This window comes from Martes martes, assembly GCF_963455335.1.
Source record: "Martes martes genome assembly, chromosome: 5".
Lineage (NCBI taxonomy): Eukaryota > Metazoa > Chordata > Mammalia > Carnivora > Mustelidae > Martes > Martes martes.
This window is the reverse complement of record NC_137892.1, coordinates 36,445,538-36,464,292: the sequence shown is the minus strand read 5'-3', so window position 1 is coordinate 36,464,292 and position 18,755 is coordinate 36,445,538. Positions and strand designations below refer to the sequence as shown.

At 38.8% G+C, this 18,755-nt stretch overlaps 1 protein-coding gene across 1 annotated transcript in view; it reads left to right on the top strand.

Moving 5' to 3' along the window:
• The window catches only part of FER (FER tyrosine kinase), a 462,185-nt gene that overhangs the window by 424,033 nt on the left and 19,397 nt on the right, over nucleotides 1–18,755 (top strand). Inside the window, exon 18 of the mRNA XM_080803660.1 lies at nucleotides 12,861–13,015. Within this exon, the coding sequence (XP_080659786.1) occupies nucleotides 12,861–13,015 (155 nt within the window). The remainder of the gene's footprint in view (nucleotides 1–12,860; nucleotides 13,016–18,755) is intronic.

Below are 18,755 nucleotides of genomic sequence, written 5' to 3'. Positions count from 1 at the left end.
ATTTCATAGATAGATTTTATAAACTTAAGGAATATTCCTTCTATCCCTATACTTTGAAGCATTTTAATCAGGAATGGATGTTGTATCTTATCAGATGCTTTTTCTCCATCAATTGAGAGGACTATGTGGTTCTTTTCTCTTCTCATTGATTTATTCTATCACATTGATTGATTTGCAAATGTTGAACCACGCTTGTATCCCATGGATAAATCCCACCTGGTTATGGTGGATAATCTTTTTAATGTACTGTTGGATCCTATTGGCTAAGCTCTTGTTGAGAATCTTGGCATCCGTACTCATCAGGGATATTGGTCTGAAATTCTCCTTTTTGGTGTGGTCTTTGCCTGATTGGGGGATCAGGGTAATGCCGGCTTCATAGAAAGCGTCTGGAAATTTTCCTTCTGTTCCTATTTTTTGAAACAGCTTTAGGAGAATAGGTATTATTTCTTCTTTGAATGTTTGGTAGAATTCTCCAGGGAATCCGTCAGGTCCCTCGCTTTTGGTTTTTGGGAGGTTTATGATCACTGCTTCAATATCGTTACTAGATGTTGGTCTATTCAGGTTGTCAATTTCTTCCTGATTCAGTTTTGGAAGTTTATAGCTTTCCAGGAATGCACCCATTTTGTCTAGGTTGCTTAACTTATTGGCATATAACTGTTGATAATAATTTCTGATGATTGTTTCTCTTTCCTTGGTGTTAGTCGTGATCTCTCCTTTTTCATTCATAATTTTATTAATTTGGGTCCTCTCTCTTTTCTTTTAGATTAGTTTGGCCAGTGGTTTATCGATCTTACTGACTTTTTTCAAAAAACCATCTTCTAGTGTCGTTGATATGTTCTACTGTATCTCTAATTTCTATCTCATTGATCTCTGCTCTAATCTTGATTATTTCCCTTCTTGTGCATGGGGCTGGCTTAATTTGTTGTTGATTTTCCAGTTCTTTAAGGTGTAAAGAGAGCTGGTGTATCCTGGATTTTTCAGTTTTTTTGAGTGAGGCTTGGATGGCTATGTATTTCCCCCTTAGGACTGCCTTTGCCATATCCCATAGGTTTTGGACCAATGTGTCTTCATTCTCATTGGTTTCCATGAATTGTTTAAGGTCTTCTTTGATTCCCTGGTTGATCCAAACATTCTTAAGCATGGTGGTCTTTATCTTCCAAGTGTTTGAATTCCTTCCAAACTTTTTCTTGTGGTTGAGTTCCAGTTTCAAAGCATTGTGGTCTGAGAATATGCAGGGAATAGTTTCAGTCTTTTGGTATTGGCTGAGCCCTGACTTGTGACCTAGTATGTGGTCTATCCTGGAGAAAGTTCCATATGCGCTCAAGAAGGATGAGTATTCTGTTGTTTTAGGGTGGAATGTTCGGTATATATCTTTGAGGTCCATCTGGTCCAATGTGACATTCAGTGCTCTTGTTTTTTTATTGATTTTCTGCTGGGATGATCTGCCTGTTACTGAGAGTGGCGTGTTAAGATCCCCTACTATTAATGTACTCATATCAATATGACTCTTTATCTTGATTAACAGTTGGCTTATGTAGTTGGCTGCTTCCGTATTGGGGGCGTAAATATTTACAATTGTTAGGTCTTCTTGGTGGATAGACCCTTTAAGAATGATGTAGTGTCTTTCTTTATCTCTGACTACAGTCTTTAGTTTAAAATCTAATTTATCTGATTTGAGAATCACTACCCCAGCTTTCTTTTGAGGCCCATTGGCATGAAAGATGCTTCTCCATACCCTCACTTTCTTTTTTTTTTTTTTAAGATTTTATTTATTTATTTGACAGTCAGAAATCACAAGTAGGCAGAGAGAGAGAGAGAGGAGGAAGCAGGCTCCCTGCCGAGCAGAGAGCCCGACATGGGGCTCGATCCCAAGACCCTGGGATCATGACCCGAGCCGAAGGCAGAGGCTTTAACCCACTGAGCCACCCAGGCGCCCCTCCATACCCTCACTTTCAATCTGGATGTATCTTTAGGTTCCAGATGGGACTGTTGTAGACAACATATGGATGGGTCCTGTCATTTTATCCAGTCTGCAACCCTGTGCCTTTTTGGGGAGCATTTAGGCCATTTACATTGAGACTATTGAAAGATACGTTTTTATTGACATCATGTTGCCTGTGAAGTCCTTGTTTCTGTAGATTGTCTCTGTAAATTTCTGTTCTGTGTCACTCTTGGGTTCTTTCTTCTTTTATAGAACCCCTCTTAATATTTCTTGTAGTGCTGGCTTGGTGATCACATAGTCTTTTAAACCTTGCCGGTCTTGGAAGCTCTTTATCTCTTCATCCATTTTAAATATCAACCTTGCTGGATAAAGTATTCTTGGCTCCATGTTCTTCTCATTTAGTGCCCTGAATATTTCTTGCCAGCCTCTTCTGGGTTGTCAGGTTTCTGTGAACAGATTTGACGTTATTCTGATGGACCTTCCTTTGTACATAAGGAATCTCTTCCCCCTAGTTGCCCTCAGAAGCTCTCGTCCTAAATTATGATTCATCAGTCTCACGATCAAGTGCCTAAGGTCTTTCTTGATTCATTGCCTCTAGGACACGAACGCTGGTTCCATTCCCTAGTTTGGGAAAATTTTCATCCTAGAATTCGTTCAACTCTATCTTCTAGTCTTCTCTCTTTCTCCACCCCCTCAGGGAACCCAATAATTCTGATGTTGGAATGTTCATGGTGTCATTTGCTTCCCTAATTCTGTTTTCATGGTTCTAAGTTGTTTCTTCCATGCCTCCTCCTGATCCTTTTTTCTCTATCAGTTTGTCCTCTAGATCACTAATTCTATCTTTTGCCTCAGTTACCCTAGCTGTTAGAGTATTTAGATTAGATTGGCTCTCATTGATAGCATTTTAAGCTTCTTCACGGGTGGCTTTCACCTCTGCCCTTACAGATTCTATGTTGTCACTAATGGTTTTCTCCAACCTACCCATTGCCTTGATTATTGTTACCCTGAATTCCCTTTCTGACATACTGTTAATGTCCATATCCGATAGTTCTGATGGAGAGGGCATAGTCTCTGAATTTTTCCTCTGTTGGGTGTTCCTCCTCCTAGTTGTTTTGGTGAGAGGTGGTTGAGGGGATGTGTAGCTGAATATATCAACCACAATCCAGGCAAGTTGTACCCTGGAACACTTCAGAGCTATCAGAAATCACCACCAAAAAGAAAAAGAGAAAAAGAGAGAGAGAAAGAGAGAGACAGAGAGAAAAAGAGAGAGAGAGAAAACCCAGCCAGAATGAGCCCCAGAAGTAAGACTTATATGGTATACAAACAAACAAAAAGACCGACAAAAGTAAATGACAAGAAAAAAGAAGAACCCAGCCAAAATGAACCCCAAGGATAAGATTTTTATAATACCAGAACAAAAACAAATACACAGAAACACTGACAGAGGAAAAAGATGAGAGGGTGGTTATAAATCCTTGGATGTGGGCAAGGAAGGTTATTTTTATTCTAACTGGGTGTATCTTGATATCTTTGTTAAAGGACTCAACTTTCCAGAGATAAGGGAGATTAAATCTGGTTTATATATAGGGGTAGTACTGATTAGGGGATGAGGATTACCTTGAAGCTCATATCTATAGGAATATTTTAAAAAATAGAAAAGAAAAAGAGAAACACCAGTATATGTATGAAAAAAGTTCAAGTTAAAAGGTTATTATGGAATATGTTGTATTAAACCTCTGGTTGTAATGGTAAGTAGGTTAAAAATTTTTAAAAGAACAAGAATAGTGAGAACGAATTAAAAATAAAAGTTGTATCTATGAAATATACAGGTTTTAGGGCAATACCAGGAGCTTACTATACTGGTTTCCCCTGATGTTGGGGTTTTACAGTTTTATGGGGACCCTGTGGTGGTTGCCCTCTCATTCTTTTGGCTTGCTTTCTGGGGGAGGGGCCTGCTGTGTTGTGTTCTGTGGAAACCGGTTTTTCAGGCTTTTGTTCTCTGGAGGTTTTTGTTCTTTGGAGGCTTTTTGCAGCTTTTCGGAGGTTTAGTGGAAAGCAAACTGCACCCAGACCTCCGTCTCAGAGAGAAGCCTCAGTCTGCTCCCCTTTGGGTGGTCCAGAACACACAGACTCCCCCTCTGCAAACTCTGCTAAACCGTGCAACCTCCCATAGGCAATGCACATCCCCAGTCACCATCTCAGGGGTCCCCCAAAGTGCCCACTTGTCTCTGCACCCCCGTGCCACTTAAACCGCGAATGATATTGGTCCAGGGAGCCGGCTTCTGGTGGCTGCCTTTGCTAGGACTGCTGTCTGGGGTCCAGACCTCATGGTTGCACAGGTCGCCGTGGAGGGACCCCAACCAGAGATCGTGCTGAGTTCCTTCAGGCCCAGGCTGGGAGCATCCAGACCCTGGTCCAATCCTAGAGACCACTGGCTAGCGCCTGCCTGGAGCTTTCCCAGGCATGGGCAGGGAGTGGGTCAGACCCTAGTCACGCAGTGCTTGCAGAGTACAAAAGGCTGTAAGAGAGCACAGGCCGGCACCCACACCAGACTCCTTCATGTGGGAGTGGGAATGCACCCATCCAAGCGGTGGTGCAAGCTGCACAACCCCAGGGGCTCAGGGACCAGGAACTGGAGGCTCTGCCACACTCTCTCTGGCCCAGGTGATCACCAGCAGTGGCTGTGACCACCGGATTTCACCAGTTTCCCCTTATGATCTTTTGCTCTTTTTGAGTGCTTTTAACCGGACTCTAAGTTAATGCTGGTCCCCAGTCACAGGGCACTTTCATATTGGGGTATTACTTTCCAATGGGTCACTTCTGGCGGCTTCCTCCCCATTCTGTTTATCCTCCGATTTCAGTCGGAGCATTCCCACTTCACTTTACCTCTCCACTGGTGTCCTCTGCCCCCGTGGAGATCCAGAAGTGTATAATCCTACATCTCAAGCTGATTTCATAGGTGTTCAGAGTGTTCTGGTAGATAATTAGGTCACTTTAGGAGACCAGTTGAAACAGGGTCTCCTACTTCTCCACCATCTTTCCCCCACTTCCAATTTGCTAATATTTTGTTTAAAGTATTTGGCTCTATCTTCCTGAGGGTATTTTTCTGTAATTTCTCTGATAGTGTCTTTGCCAGGTTTTGTATTAGAGTTCTGCTGGCCTCATTAAGTGAGTTAGGCAGTTACTCTCTGTTTTTTGAAAAAGTTCCCATAACATGATTATTTCTTCCCTGAATGTATAAAACCTATGAATGAAACCATCACAATTGGAGTTTGCTTTTTGAGAATATTTTTTGAAACCAAATTTGTATTTGTCTATAAATACTGAACCATCTCTATCTTATTCTGTCTGTAGAATCAGTAGTAACAACCACTTTATAGTCTAGATACTCATATTTTGAATATTTGATATTTTGAATATATAATATTTGATATTTTTTAGCATCCTATATAATTTAGTCTCTTGACCTTTTAGCTATATCTCTTTACATCTTTTTTTAGGAGTTGCTTTATAGGTTACAATACCTACACCTAAACTTCCACAAACTATTAAGAGTTAATATTGTATCATTTCATGGGAAATGTAGAAAATTTGCAACCATATGGGTCCCTTTGTTCACACTTAATTTTTATCTAATCTGGTAGTTGTCATATGTATAACATTTGCATACACTGAAAACCTGATTAGATAATGCTATAATGTTCATTTTCAATATTCAGTCAAATGTTAAAGAACTTAAGAGGGAAAAAATTTATATTTGCCCACATATTTACCATTTCTCTTGTGTTTCCTTTTGTCCTGATGTTTCAGATTTCTTTCTAGTATCATCTTTTAGGCTGAAATACTACTGGTATTTCTGATAGAGTAGATCTGCTGTTGGTCAGTTAATTCTGCTTTCTTTCATATGACAGTGTCTTTATTCTGCCTTCATTTCCGTAGGATATTTTTGCTAGCTATGGAATTCTGAGTTGACAGAGATATCTGCTAGAATTCTGATTGGGTGTACATTGAGTCTGTAGATCAATTGGGAAGAATAGCCATCTTAACAAATGAAAGATGTTTTTCTACTGTCTTCTGCCCCCATTTTTTTTTGAGAAATCTGTGATTATTTGAATCATTTTCTGTACTAAATGTGTCATTTTCTTTATCTACTTTTAAAACATTTTCTTTTCCATGGATTTTAGCAGCTTAATTGGGATATATGTAAGTGGGGTTTTTTTTTTCTCTCTCTCTCTCTTTGATTTTTATCCTGTTAGGAGTTCACAGAGATTCTTGAATGTGCAAACTTATTTCTTACATCTAAATTGGGGACTTCTTTAGTCATTATTTTTTCAAACATATTTTCTGCCTCAGTCATTTATTCCTCTACTTCTGGGACTCCAGTAATGTGTTTTCAATCTTTTGATATTATATAGGTCCCTGATGCTCATTTCACATTTTTCTATTTTCCTTTCTTTGTGCTCTTCAGCTGGATTATGTTATTTCTATAATTTTTTTAGTTTTTATTTCTCGACTGAGATTGCCTGCTTTTCTATTAGTTTCAAAAGTATTTTCCTTTATTTTATGGAGTATAGTTGTAATAACCACTTTATATGTATGTGGTTACTATGATGTTGGTATTTGTTGATTGTTTTTCCCGTTAGAGTTGATCACATTTTTCTTGTTTTCTGTATGTTTAGCAATTTTGAGTTGTACCCTAGATGTTGTGAATGTTACATTGTACAAGCTCTGAGTCCTGTTATATGGTGCTGGAGGTAGCTGATTGCTTTTGTTTTTGTTTTAGCACACAGTCAACCCAGTTAGCTTCAGAATATAGGTTCACTGCCTCACAATGATTCATCCCACAGTTAACTTCTCAAAGCCTTTGTCTTGGTGTGCCCTGTGTGGGACAGTCAGGAGTTACTTTGAGACATGGGGAGTGGTTTAAGAGAGTTTAGTTCTCTAAATGGGCTTAGGTCTGCCCATCAAATGTGTAGCTCTGGGTTTAGGCTGAAACTTGTGTGGGTTCAAACATGGAACCCTCTCTGGCTATTTCCCCTCCATGATTTTCCCCCCACTTGCAAGGACCTCTTTTCCTGATTCCTCCACTCACAAAAATATGGTTTCTATTAGGTTTCAGACACTGATGTTGCCTCCCTTGTATTACTGTGTAATTTGGGTCCACATAGGGGAAAGCTACAAGAGAAATGAGGGGGGAAACTACAGAACAGAAAACTAAATGATGGTGTGCTCTAAGGCTTAGTCCCTGAACACCTCTATTTCTTTTCTACACTCACTCTCTAGGTGAAAGGATTCTGTAATTCTATAGCTTCAAATCTGAAAGCTGACAACTCTCAGACCTTTTCTAACCTCCAGACTAATATATCCAGTTGCCTACTCAACATCTACACCTGGATATCTAATAAACTCTACTTGTCTAAAACCAAGGCCCTCCTCCACCCATACTGGATTACTTTTGACTGCCTATAACGAAACACACACATGAGAAAACATACATTAAAAAGAACAAAAAGTCCACGGATAGGGAGGTAGACCATCCAGAACAGGTATGGCATACTCATTAGGCACCCAAGCCCCTTATGTCTTGATGCTTTTCCAACTTTAGTATGCTTCCTCTTTATGTTAGCAGGAGGGAGAAATGTAATGGGAAAAAAATTTTTTTAATTATAAATTTTTATTTAAATTCAAGTTAATTAACACATAGCATAATATTGGTTTCAGGAATAGAATTTAATGATGATTCATTATTTACATATAAGACCCAGTACTCCTCACCAGTGCCCTCCTTAATGCCCATCATCCATTTAGCAGACCCCCATCCACCACCACCCGCCCCGCAGCAACCCTCAGTTTGTTCCCTATAATTGAAAGTCAATTATGGTTTGCCTCTTTCTCTATTTTCATCTTTATTTTTCCTTCCCTTGCCCTATATTCATCATTTTTGCTTCTTAAATTACACATAGGAGTGAAATCCGTGGTGTTTGTCTTTCTCTGATGCTTAGCATAATACTCTCTAGTTCCATCCATGTTGTTGCAAATGGCAAGATTTCATTCTTTTTGATGGCTAATATTCTACTCTGTGTGTGTGTGTGTGTGTATACATATACATATATATATATACATATATGGTGTGCTCTAAGGCTTAGTCCCTGAACACCTCTATTTCTTTTCTACACTCCCTCTCTAGGTGAAAGCATTCTGTAATTCTATAGCTTCAAATCTGAAAGCTGACAACTCTTAGACCTTTTCTAACCTGCAGACTAATATATCCAGTTGCCTACTCAACATCTACACTTGGATATCTAATAAACTCTACTTGTCTAAAACCAAGGCCTGTATATGTATATGTACATATACATACACATATATTACATCTTTATCCATTCATGTATATATGAATATATATATATGTGTGTGTGTATATATATGTATATATATATCAAATCTTTATCCATTCATCTGTCGATGGACACCTTTGTCTTTCCACAGTTTAGTTATTATTGATAATGCTGCTGTAAACATCAGGGCGCATGTGTCCCTTTGAGTCTGTATTTTTTTTAATCCTTTGGGTAAATACCTAGTAAGGCAATTGTTGGGTCATAGGGTAGTTCTATTTTTAACTCTTTGAGAAATCTCCATACTGTTTTCCAGAGTGACTGCACCAGTTTGCATTCTCACCAACAGTGCATGAAGTTTCCCCTTTCTGTGCATCCTTGCCAACACCTGTTGTTTCCTGAGTTGTCAATTTTAACCATTCTGACAGGTGTGAGGTGGTGTAAGAAACTTCCTAGAGATTCTGAACATATCTGCTTATATCTCATTGTCCAGAACTTAAATTATGGCCATATCTAGTTGCAGGGGAAGTTGGGAAGTATAGGAGTTTTTAGATGGATGGTAATATATTCAACTAAAATTGGGATTATTTTACTTAAAAAAAAAATGTAGGAAATGGACAGTGGGAGGTAAGTGGCCACCTCCGCTCAACTCCATGAATCTTGTCCTCTAACCTCCAACTAACCTGCATTTTTTTAAAAACTTTAAATGGAGTTTAATTAATGTGTAGTGTATTATTAGTTTCAGAGGTAGAATTTAGTGATTTATCAGTTGCATATAACACCTGGTACTCATCACTACCATATAATACCATATAATGCCCTCCTTAATGCCCATCACCCAGTTGCCCCATTCCCCCATCCACCACTCCTCCAACCACCCTCAGTTTGTTCCCTATAGTCAATAGTCTTTTTTCATTTGCCTGTTGTTGTCTTTATTTTTATGTATTTTACTATTATTATATGTAAATAATGAATCATTAAATTCTTTCCCTTCCCCAGTGTTCATCAGTTTTTTCTCTTAAATTCTACACAGGAATGAAATCATATGGTATTTGTCCTCTGACTAACTTATTTTGCTTAGCATAATGGCCTATAGTTCCATCTACATTGTTGCAAATGGCAAGAATTCACTCTTTTTGATGGCTGAAAAATATTCCATTGTGTGTGTGTGTGTGTGTACACACACACCTCTTTATCCATTCATCTGTTGATGGACATATGGGCTTCTTCCATAGTTTGGCTATTGTGGGCATTGCTACTATAAGCATGGAGTGAATGTGCCCCTTCAAATCACTATGTTTGTATCCTTTAGATAAATTCCTAGTAGTGAAATTGCTGAGTCATAGTATAGTTCTATTTTTAACTTTCTAAGGAACCTCTATATTGTTTTCCAGAGTGGCTACATCAGCTTGCATTCCCACCAACAGTATAAGAGGGTTCCCCTTTCTCTGCATCCTTGCCACCACCTGTTGTTTCCTGAGTCGTTAATTTTACCCATTCTAACCCATATGAGATGGTATCTTATTGTGGTTTTGATTTGTATTTCCCTGATAATGAGTGATATTGACCATCTTTTCATGTGTCTGTTTGCCATTTGTTTGTCTTCTTTGGAGAAATGTCTGACCATGTCTTCTGCTCATTTCTTTTTCTTTTTTTTTTTTTAAGATTTTATTTATTTATTTGACAGACAGAGATCACAAGTAGGCAGAGAGGCAGGCAGAGAGAGAGGAAGGGAAGCAGGCTCCCTGCGGAGCAGAGAGCCCGACACGGGGCTCGATCCCAGGACCCTGAGATCATGACCTGAGCCGAAGGCAGAGGCTTTAACCCACTGAGCCACCCAGGCACCCCTTCTGCCCATTTCTTGACTGGATTGTTTTTTGGGTGTCGAGTTTGGTAAGTTCTTTATAGATTTTGGATAATAGTCCTTTATCATTTGCAAAGATAGTCTCCCATTCTGTTAGTTATCATTTCGTTTTTTCAAGTATTTCATTTGCTGTGGCAAAGTTTTTTTATCTTGGTGAAGTCCCAAAAGCTCATTTTTGCCTTTGTTTCCCTTGCCTCTGTAGACCTGTCTAGCAAGAAGTTGCTGTGGCCAAGGTCAAAGAGGTTACTGTCTGTGTTCTCCTCAAGGATTTTGATGGATTCTTGTCTCACATTTAGGCACTTTACCCAGTTTGAGTTTATTTTTGTGTGTGGTATAAGGAAATGGTCCAGTTTCATTTTTTTGCATGTGGCTGTCCAATTTTCCAAACACCATTTGTTGAAGAAACGGTCTTTTTTCCATTGGATGTTCTTTCCTGCTTTGTCCAATTAGTTGACCATAGAGTTGGGGGTTCATTTCTGGGTTCTCTGTTCTGTTCCCTTATCCATGTGTCTGTTTTTGCGTCAGTACCCTACTGTCTTGATGATCACAGCTTTATAATACAGCTTGACGTCTGGAATTGTGATGCCTCCAACTTTGGTTTTCTTTTTCAACATTACTTTGGCTACTCAGGGTCTATTCTGGTTCCATACAAATTTTAGGATTGTTCAAGCTCTGTGAAAAATGTTGATGATATTTTGATAGGAATTGCATCGAATGTGTAGATTGCTTTGGGTACCATGGACATTTTAACAGTATTTGTTCTTCCAATCCATGAGCATGGACTCTTTTTCCATTTCTTTGTGTGTTCCTCAATTTCTCTCATAGTTCTATAATTTTCAGTTTCCTTTACCTCTTTGGTTAGGTTTATTCCTACGTATCTTACGGTATTTGGTGCAATTGTAAATGGGATAAATTCCTTGATTTCTCTTTTTTTCTGTCTCATTGTTAATATATAGAAATGCAACCAACTTCTGTGCATTGATTTTATATCCTGTGACTTGGGCTGAATTCCTCTATCATTTCCAGCAATTTTGGGGTAACTTTTCCTATTTCAATAAATGTCAGGTCCATCCTTCCAGGTGCTCAGGCCAAAATATCTTGAAGTCACCCATGATTCTTTTTCTCTCCTCTACATCCAATCTTATCAGCAAATGTTATTGATTATACTTTCCAAATATATACCAATATATTTGACTCCATCTTCGTGCAGGCTGTTATTGCCTTTCATGGACTTCTGAAATAGTCTCAAGTGGTCTTTCTGGATTTGCCATTCCTATATGCAGAACTCTCTGGTTACCTTCCAGCTTACTCTGAGTAAAATCTGAGGAACGTACTAATAAAAAGCTATATGTTATTTGGTCCTGGCTAACCCTTTGATTAAATTGACTATTCTCTTCCCCTCACTCATTCCATAAATATATCAAGCATGTACCAATTTCAGGGTCTTTGTTATCTATTGCTTTTTCTATCTTGAATGCTCTTCTCCACAATATCCCCATGGCTTGCTTCCTAATTTCCTTCATATCTTTGATCAAATACCATACTATCAAAGAGACCTTCCCTACCAGCCTATCTAAAATAGGATTCCTTGCAGTAATCCCTCCCTTTATACAACTTTCTTCTTAACACCCAACACCCATTGGACATACCTGATTTTCTGTGTGTATGTATAGATTTGTAAACACATACATAGTCTCTCCTCTTCTATACGTAAATATATAAAAATGTATAAGCATTTAGGTATATATGGAATTTGATTATTGAAGGGCTTCTCACTAGAATTAGAGTAGGGACTTCACCCTTATCTAATAAGGAAGACAGCAGTGAGCAAAAGAGATGATAGAGACAGATTTCTCTAAGAGGGTATTTGAGCTAAAAATGAATGAAGATGAGCCAGCTATCCTATAGCCGAGAAGGAAAGCCCTCCAGGCACAGGGAACAGCTGACAGCAAGGCCCTACAGTGGAAATAAGCTTGTCATGCTAGGGGATTTTTATTGCATTTGAGGACAAAAAGAAGCCCAGTATGGGTAGAATTTAGAAATTATGTAGAGTGCAATAAGGTAAGGTGGGAGAGACCAGCAGAGCCAGATCATAGAGTTTTGCCTTTCCCAGATGCAGTAGAAAAAGAGTCGCAAGCTTCTCTGGCATCTCAGCCATTCTCCCCACTGTGGGAAGCTCTGAAGCCAAAACAGCCAAAGGCTATCTAGTGACATGCAGCTATTTACATTTAATTAACTAAAAGTAAATTTAAAAATTCAGTTTCTCAATCACACAAGTTCCATTCCAAGTGTGTAATAGTCACACGTGGCTAATGACTACCTGTTGGGCAGCAGAGCACAGATAGAAAACATTCCATCATCACAGAAGTTATGTAAAACAGTGCTGCTCTAGGAAATTCAGTCCAATGAGGAATAATGCCAAGTTTGCTTAGCCTCTCCTCTGTGATTTTCTCTTAACCCTAGAATCTGTTTTTCTATTTAAATGGGAATATATGTGATGCCTAGAAAATTAGCATGGGGCCTGTTTCCTATGCAAATATTCTCACTGGTGATTTTTACCTATGACAGAAAAGATGAAAAGGACTGGTAAATCACGAGTATTCTTAACCTCATTATAAATACACTGCAAATGCAAAAATGCAAAGTGTGGAAGTCATAAATGTGAAAGCAGCTTTCAATTTGTTTTAATAGATATTTTCTATGTCTTATTGTAACCTAGGGATCTTGCTGCAAGAAACTGCCTGGTAGGTGAAAATAACGTTCTGAAAATCAGTGACTTTGGAATGTCTCGTCAAGAGGATGGGGGAGTGTATTCATCTTCTGGCTTAAAGCAGATTCCCATTAAATGGACAGCACCAGAAGCTCTTAATTATGGTAAGACTAGACTGTTTTGCCTTTTGGTGGTAAGAATGTACTCCATCAGCACAAAACATACACAAGCAAAATTACAGGAGTAAAGCAGAGCCCAAGTTAGCATGATTTGAAAAATCAACACAATAATGTGTAAGTATTCATATTTTGTACTTACATATGAGCAGAAACCTAATTCATTAACCTTATTCAGCTGATTTCTATATGTTAAGATTGCTAGGTTTAAAAGATAGATATGCTTACAAGCACTTTGGAGAGGATTTTTTCTAATCCAAAAAAAAAAAAAAAAAAGATTATTTTTAAAGTGTTGCTGTGGCTCTGGACCATTGCTTTTGAATGTCTTACAAATAGTACAATAACCATGTAATATTAGGTTTTGAAAATATTGTCAAGTGTATAGTTTCTCACTCTATAGTTTCACTTTAAAAGTTAACCTAGTTTCTTAGCATTTCGGTCTCTGGAACTTGAATAAGTCTTGTGGAGAGAGATGGAAGTTATATTTTTAAAACAGCAGGAATTTTTGTATGTGTGTCATTGTAATTGGAAATAAATACAGGTTGCATTATCTGTGGTTGGGATAAAGTGGTCTATAACAAGATGGGTAATAACTCAGAATTGAGAGAGATTGTGCTTTATATGAAGTTATAAATTACATTTTCATTAAGAGAAACAGCATATGAGCCATAAGTTGGTGAATGGGTATAGTATGTTTTAAAGGGAAATATCATAAAATGATTCTTTAGTGATTCAAAATGAAAAATTACTTCATCATGAAAAATGGGGCATTTATAAATGCTTTAATGCCTAAATTAAAGACAAAGCTTTTAAGTGAGGTACAATTCATATAACTTGAAATTAGCCATTTTGAAGTGAGTAATTCAGTGGCATTTAGTACAGTTCACAGTATTGTATAACTACTTATTTCTAGTTTGAACATTTTCATCACACCAAAATAATAACCTTTACCCATTTACTCCCCATTCCTTCTTTCCCCCAGCCACTGGCAACCACATGTCTACATTCTGTTGCTATGGATTTACCTATACTGCATATTTGTTCATATAAATGGAATCTTACTATACATACTATACATTTCTTAAATGTTTTTGAGGTTCATCCATGTTGTAGCATGTATAATTAACTTAATTCCTTTTTACAGCTGAATAATATCCCATTGTATATATTTTTGATTTATCTGTTTGTTCAGTGATGCATTTGGGGGCAGTTTTCACCTTTTAGCTATTGTGAATAGTGCTGTGAACGTTTCTGTACAAGGATTTGTTTGAGTACCTGTTTTTAGTTATTCTAGGGATACATTAGGAGTCATATGGTAATTCTGTGTTTAACTTTTCGGGGAACAGCCAGGTGTTTTCCAGATAAAGCTTTGGAATGTGATAGGTTTGGAAGTTAGTTGGGGCTGATTCAGACACTAGGATCTGTTCTGTATTTTGTATACTAACGATACTATGGAGTACATGTTGTATGTAGTTGTCATTATGAGAAATTGACTAATTTGTTCTAGTACCCAATGATGAAGTTTTTGAGCTTAACACTCCATAGATACTAATCCACACCCTAATTTGTCTCCCCATGTGCTGCCAAGAGAAGTTTTTATAAGCTTTCTAATGATACCAGACTAATTCCACTATTCCTCAGCATCTAGAGAAAATGGTAGCCCTGCTATTTTTGACAGTGATAGGACTTTAAGATTATATTCAGTGATGAACAATCACAGGACAAAAGACTGTAACCTGTTATTATGCAGAGGTTTTCTTTAAATGACAAAACATTGTTAACCCCTTCTTGTACCTTCTTATAGTATTCCTATAGGGGGGATGGAACTGGACTTGGGAGACCTGAAATCTAGCTAGGATTTGTTTTAACCCTATTAACCAGATCCTCTTTGTTGCCTTTGAAAGTCCTCTTACTATTCCCTCTTACTATTCTGCCAAGTGAAATTCTGCCTTTCAATCAAAATGTATTTTAGGTGAATTTCAAGCTGCAGTATTTACAAATCAAAATTCTATTTCCAGATATCTCTTAGAGCCAGACCTACAGCATTTTAAGTAATAAAGAGAGATATGAAGGTCTTTGGTTGGCAATGAGGGACATTTTTTTCTTTTAGCAGTCTTTACTATTAATATAGTGCAGCGCAATTTACATGACAAAGGGGGAGAGATTTTTAACAGTAGATGAGGAAGAAGTCTGGAATACTTATTACCCAACCCATTGAGGGAATTCCTCAGAGGTTAACAAGAGTGGTAAATATATCTATTGAAAGACCTATTTCTTGTTACACTTCTTTCATATTTTATGCAAATATTATTTTATGATTGGTGGCAAGATTCTGCTTTATTTCGAAGGGTCTTTTCTTTTCCACTGATGCTTCCCTTCACTCTTGCCTTAGAGTAGCCAAAATACTGCCCAAGTCTCCCATGAGAGCAAAGTTGACAGAAAGGTCCTTCCATCTAAGGAAGCTCTCAGAAATTTTGCCTTAGGGCCATAGAGTTAAATTTATTTTCACCATTATTTTGTCATTAGCGTTGCTTTCATTTAATTTTCTAAAAAATGACACTTTTTTTTCAATCAAGCAATAGTAAAGAGCCTACAATGGCATGTAAGCCTTTTCCCCACCTATCTCTAGCCACACAACACATCATTGCATATAAATCCCCTCCCCCACATTTTGAACACAAAATGGCAGCATATTTAATAATCTTTTCAGCATATATTGCTACCATGCTCAATATGGCTGTTACCAAAGGAATGTGCTTGTAAAGAGCAAATAGGATATTCATCTTCAACTAAGAAATAATCTTAAAAAGACATTTTTTCATTTGTTACCTAAGAATTTTGGGCTGAACCTTCCTCTAATTAGCGTGATATGACTAAGTACTCTGAAATGAGAAGGAGGCAGGATTTATAGCGAAAAGAGTCCTGGATGAATCATCAGGGCCACATTTCCCACCAGTTATCTCATTAGTTGCATGACCTTGGCAAGTCATCCACTTCTCTACACCTATGTTTTCTAATTTGCAAGATGAAAAGATAGTGCCTTTTCCATATAAGGGTATTGTTAGGACCAAATGAGATGGAGAGGTAGCAAAATTCTGTACAATTGTAAATTGCTCTTAGCCCATTAAAATTATCCAACAAGTTTCTGGTTCAACATGACGATGTAGGAAGATCCCAAACTCCCACCTCCTCTCACAGACACAAATCTATGGAACAATTTTCTCAAAAACAAAACAAAACAAAAAAACCCTAAAAACTAGCTAAGCAAGTGCTACATAATAGGCAAGCAAAAGAAAAAACCTGTATCACAGCAGGTAAGAGAGGCTAAGACACAGTCTCACCATAAACTCTACCCCCAGCACCGAGAACCATCATCAGGAGGGAACTAAAAACCCAGAGCTTCTCCCTGAAGAGCAAAGGGTTTAAGTCCCACACTTCAGGGATCCCAGCATTTAAGACCTGCATCTGAAAGGTGAGCTCCCAGAAATCAACCTTTGAAAACCAGCAAGGCTCACATCAGTACCCACAAGCTACAGGGAATGTAAAAACAACTCTTAAAAGGCCTCATGCCTTTTAAGAGGACCCAGAGCAGAAGCAGCCAATGGACAGGCTATGTGAAAGAAGCTCATCTGATAGTCTTAAAGCATAAGCTTGAGAGGCATCTTATTAATACACATCTATGTCTGCTGGAGATACTTTCAGGGATGAAAGCTGGCAGATGCCATTCTCCTTCTGTACCCCAGAACACCATTATCTCTCAGAGGGGAGTTTTTACACATATCTAGTAGCCTGGTTTTTGCAGTTGCCACACAGGGAAGACCCCTTGATCGTCAGGCTCTGGAACCCAGGGGGTTTGCATTCCTGTGTACCATATGAGTGTAACAGAGAGAGAGTTCTTGGCAGGCTACCACCCCAGTGCCCTGACAGACAGCAACATATCCACAGTCTTTACTCACTTGTCCAGGAGCTGTGTCCCATGGACAGACTTCTGGTATGGCATCCACCTACAGGCCTATGGAAATTCTGTCCAGGAACATAGGCCAGTGGACACCATCTCTGTACTCTCCCTCTACTTCCCTTGCCAGAATCTCCCAGAAAGGAGATTATACCCTTGTCTGGTACTCAGGTTTTAGCAGATGCTACCTGGGGACATCTCTGTATCACCTGACTCTGGTGGTCAGCAGGGCTTATTTTCACAGATTCCACAGGATTGTAATCAACAGTGACAGAGTTCTTAAACAGCTACCACCCTTAGGACACAGTAAGAGGCAATAGGCCCAAGAGCTCTTTCTGTGAAAGAGGCCTACTGGCTTATCATCATAGCTATAGCCAGAGGTGCAGGCTTCTAACTGAACACACATCTAAGACCCGACTATAATCCTTTCCAGAGACATTAGAAGGCAGGTGTAATCCTCATACTGTGACGTATTCCAGAACACCAGTATATTCCAGAACACCAGTATCTCTCAGAAGAGAGCTCTTACACCCAACTGGTGTCCCAGTTTTAGGGGCTGCCATCCAGAGAATGCCCCTTGATCTGGCTCTAGTGACCAAGAGACACTTGGATTCCTGAGTCCCAGATGACTGTAACAATCAGAGTTCTTAACAATCAGAGTTCTTGGCAAGCCAGCATTCCCCAAGGCACCGCACCAACAGCCAACAATGAAGGAAGCCTATTTGCCTGTTGGAAGCTTCAGACTGTGGGGAAGTCATCAGGTTTGGCACACATCTAGAGGCTGAAGTAATGGAGACTGGTAGACACCGTCTTTGCACTCTCCCTTTGCCCCACTACACCCCCCTGGTATCTCCCAGAAAGGAGCTTATGCACTCAGCTAAAGCCCCAGTTTTTACAACTGCTGCCCAGTGGATAACTCCAGATCAGCTGGCTCTAGTGTCAGTGGGGCTTACACGTGTAGTCCCACAGGACTGTGGGACTACAGCCAGTAGTTTAGGGTCTGGCTGCAAATCAGACTCAATTTCAGAGCTGATATTCTTTGGGACATGATAGGTCTAGGAGCACCCTCAACTCCTGTGAGCTATTAAAAACAAAATAGTCTGCATGGGCAGTCACACAGGTTTGAAAGACAACAAAGAGCTACAGCAAGGCTGAATGATGACATTCATGTAGTACATGAGGGTACTTCTTCAAGACTGGGAGAGGTGGCTGTTCCTCAAATGCATAAAAACCAAGAGTCAAGAAAAATGAGAAAACACTGAAATATGCCAAGTGAAAGAACAAAAGAAACCCTCAGGAAAATAAAATTTTAGTGAAGGAGAGATAAATGACTTATCTGATAAAGATTTCAAAGTAATCAAAGATGCTTACCAAACTCAGAAGAAGAATGAACATGATGACACCTTCAATGAAGAGATAGAAAATATAACAAAAAACCAAATTGAAGTCACAGAGCTGGAAAAAAAAATGAAATAATTGAGCTAAAAAAAAAAATACACTAGAGGGGTTTACCAGCAAACTAGATGAAAAAGCAAGGATCAGTTAACTCAAACATGAGGCAGTGAACTCACCCCATCAGAGCAGCAAAAAGAATTTTAAGAAGTGAAGATAACTCAAGGGACTTACAGAACACCATGAAGCAGACTGACATTTGCATTATAGAAGTTCCAGCAGAAGAAGAGGGGAGAGTAAGGGACAGAAAACTTATGTAAAGAAATAATGGTTTAAAACTTCCCTAATTTAGGGAAAGAAACACATCCAGATCTAGGAGGC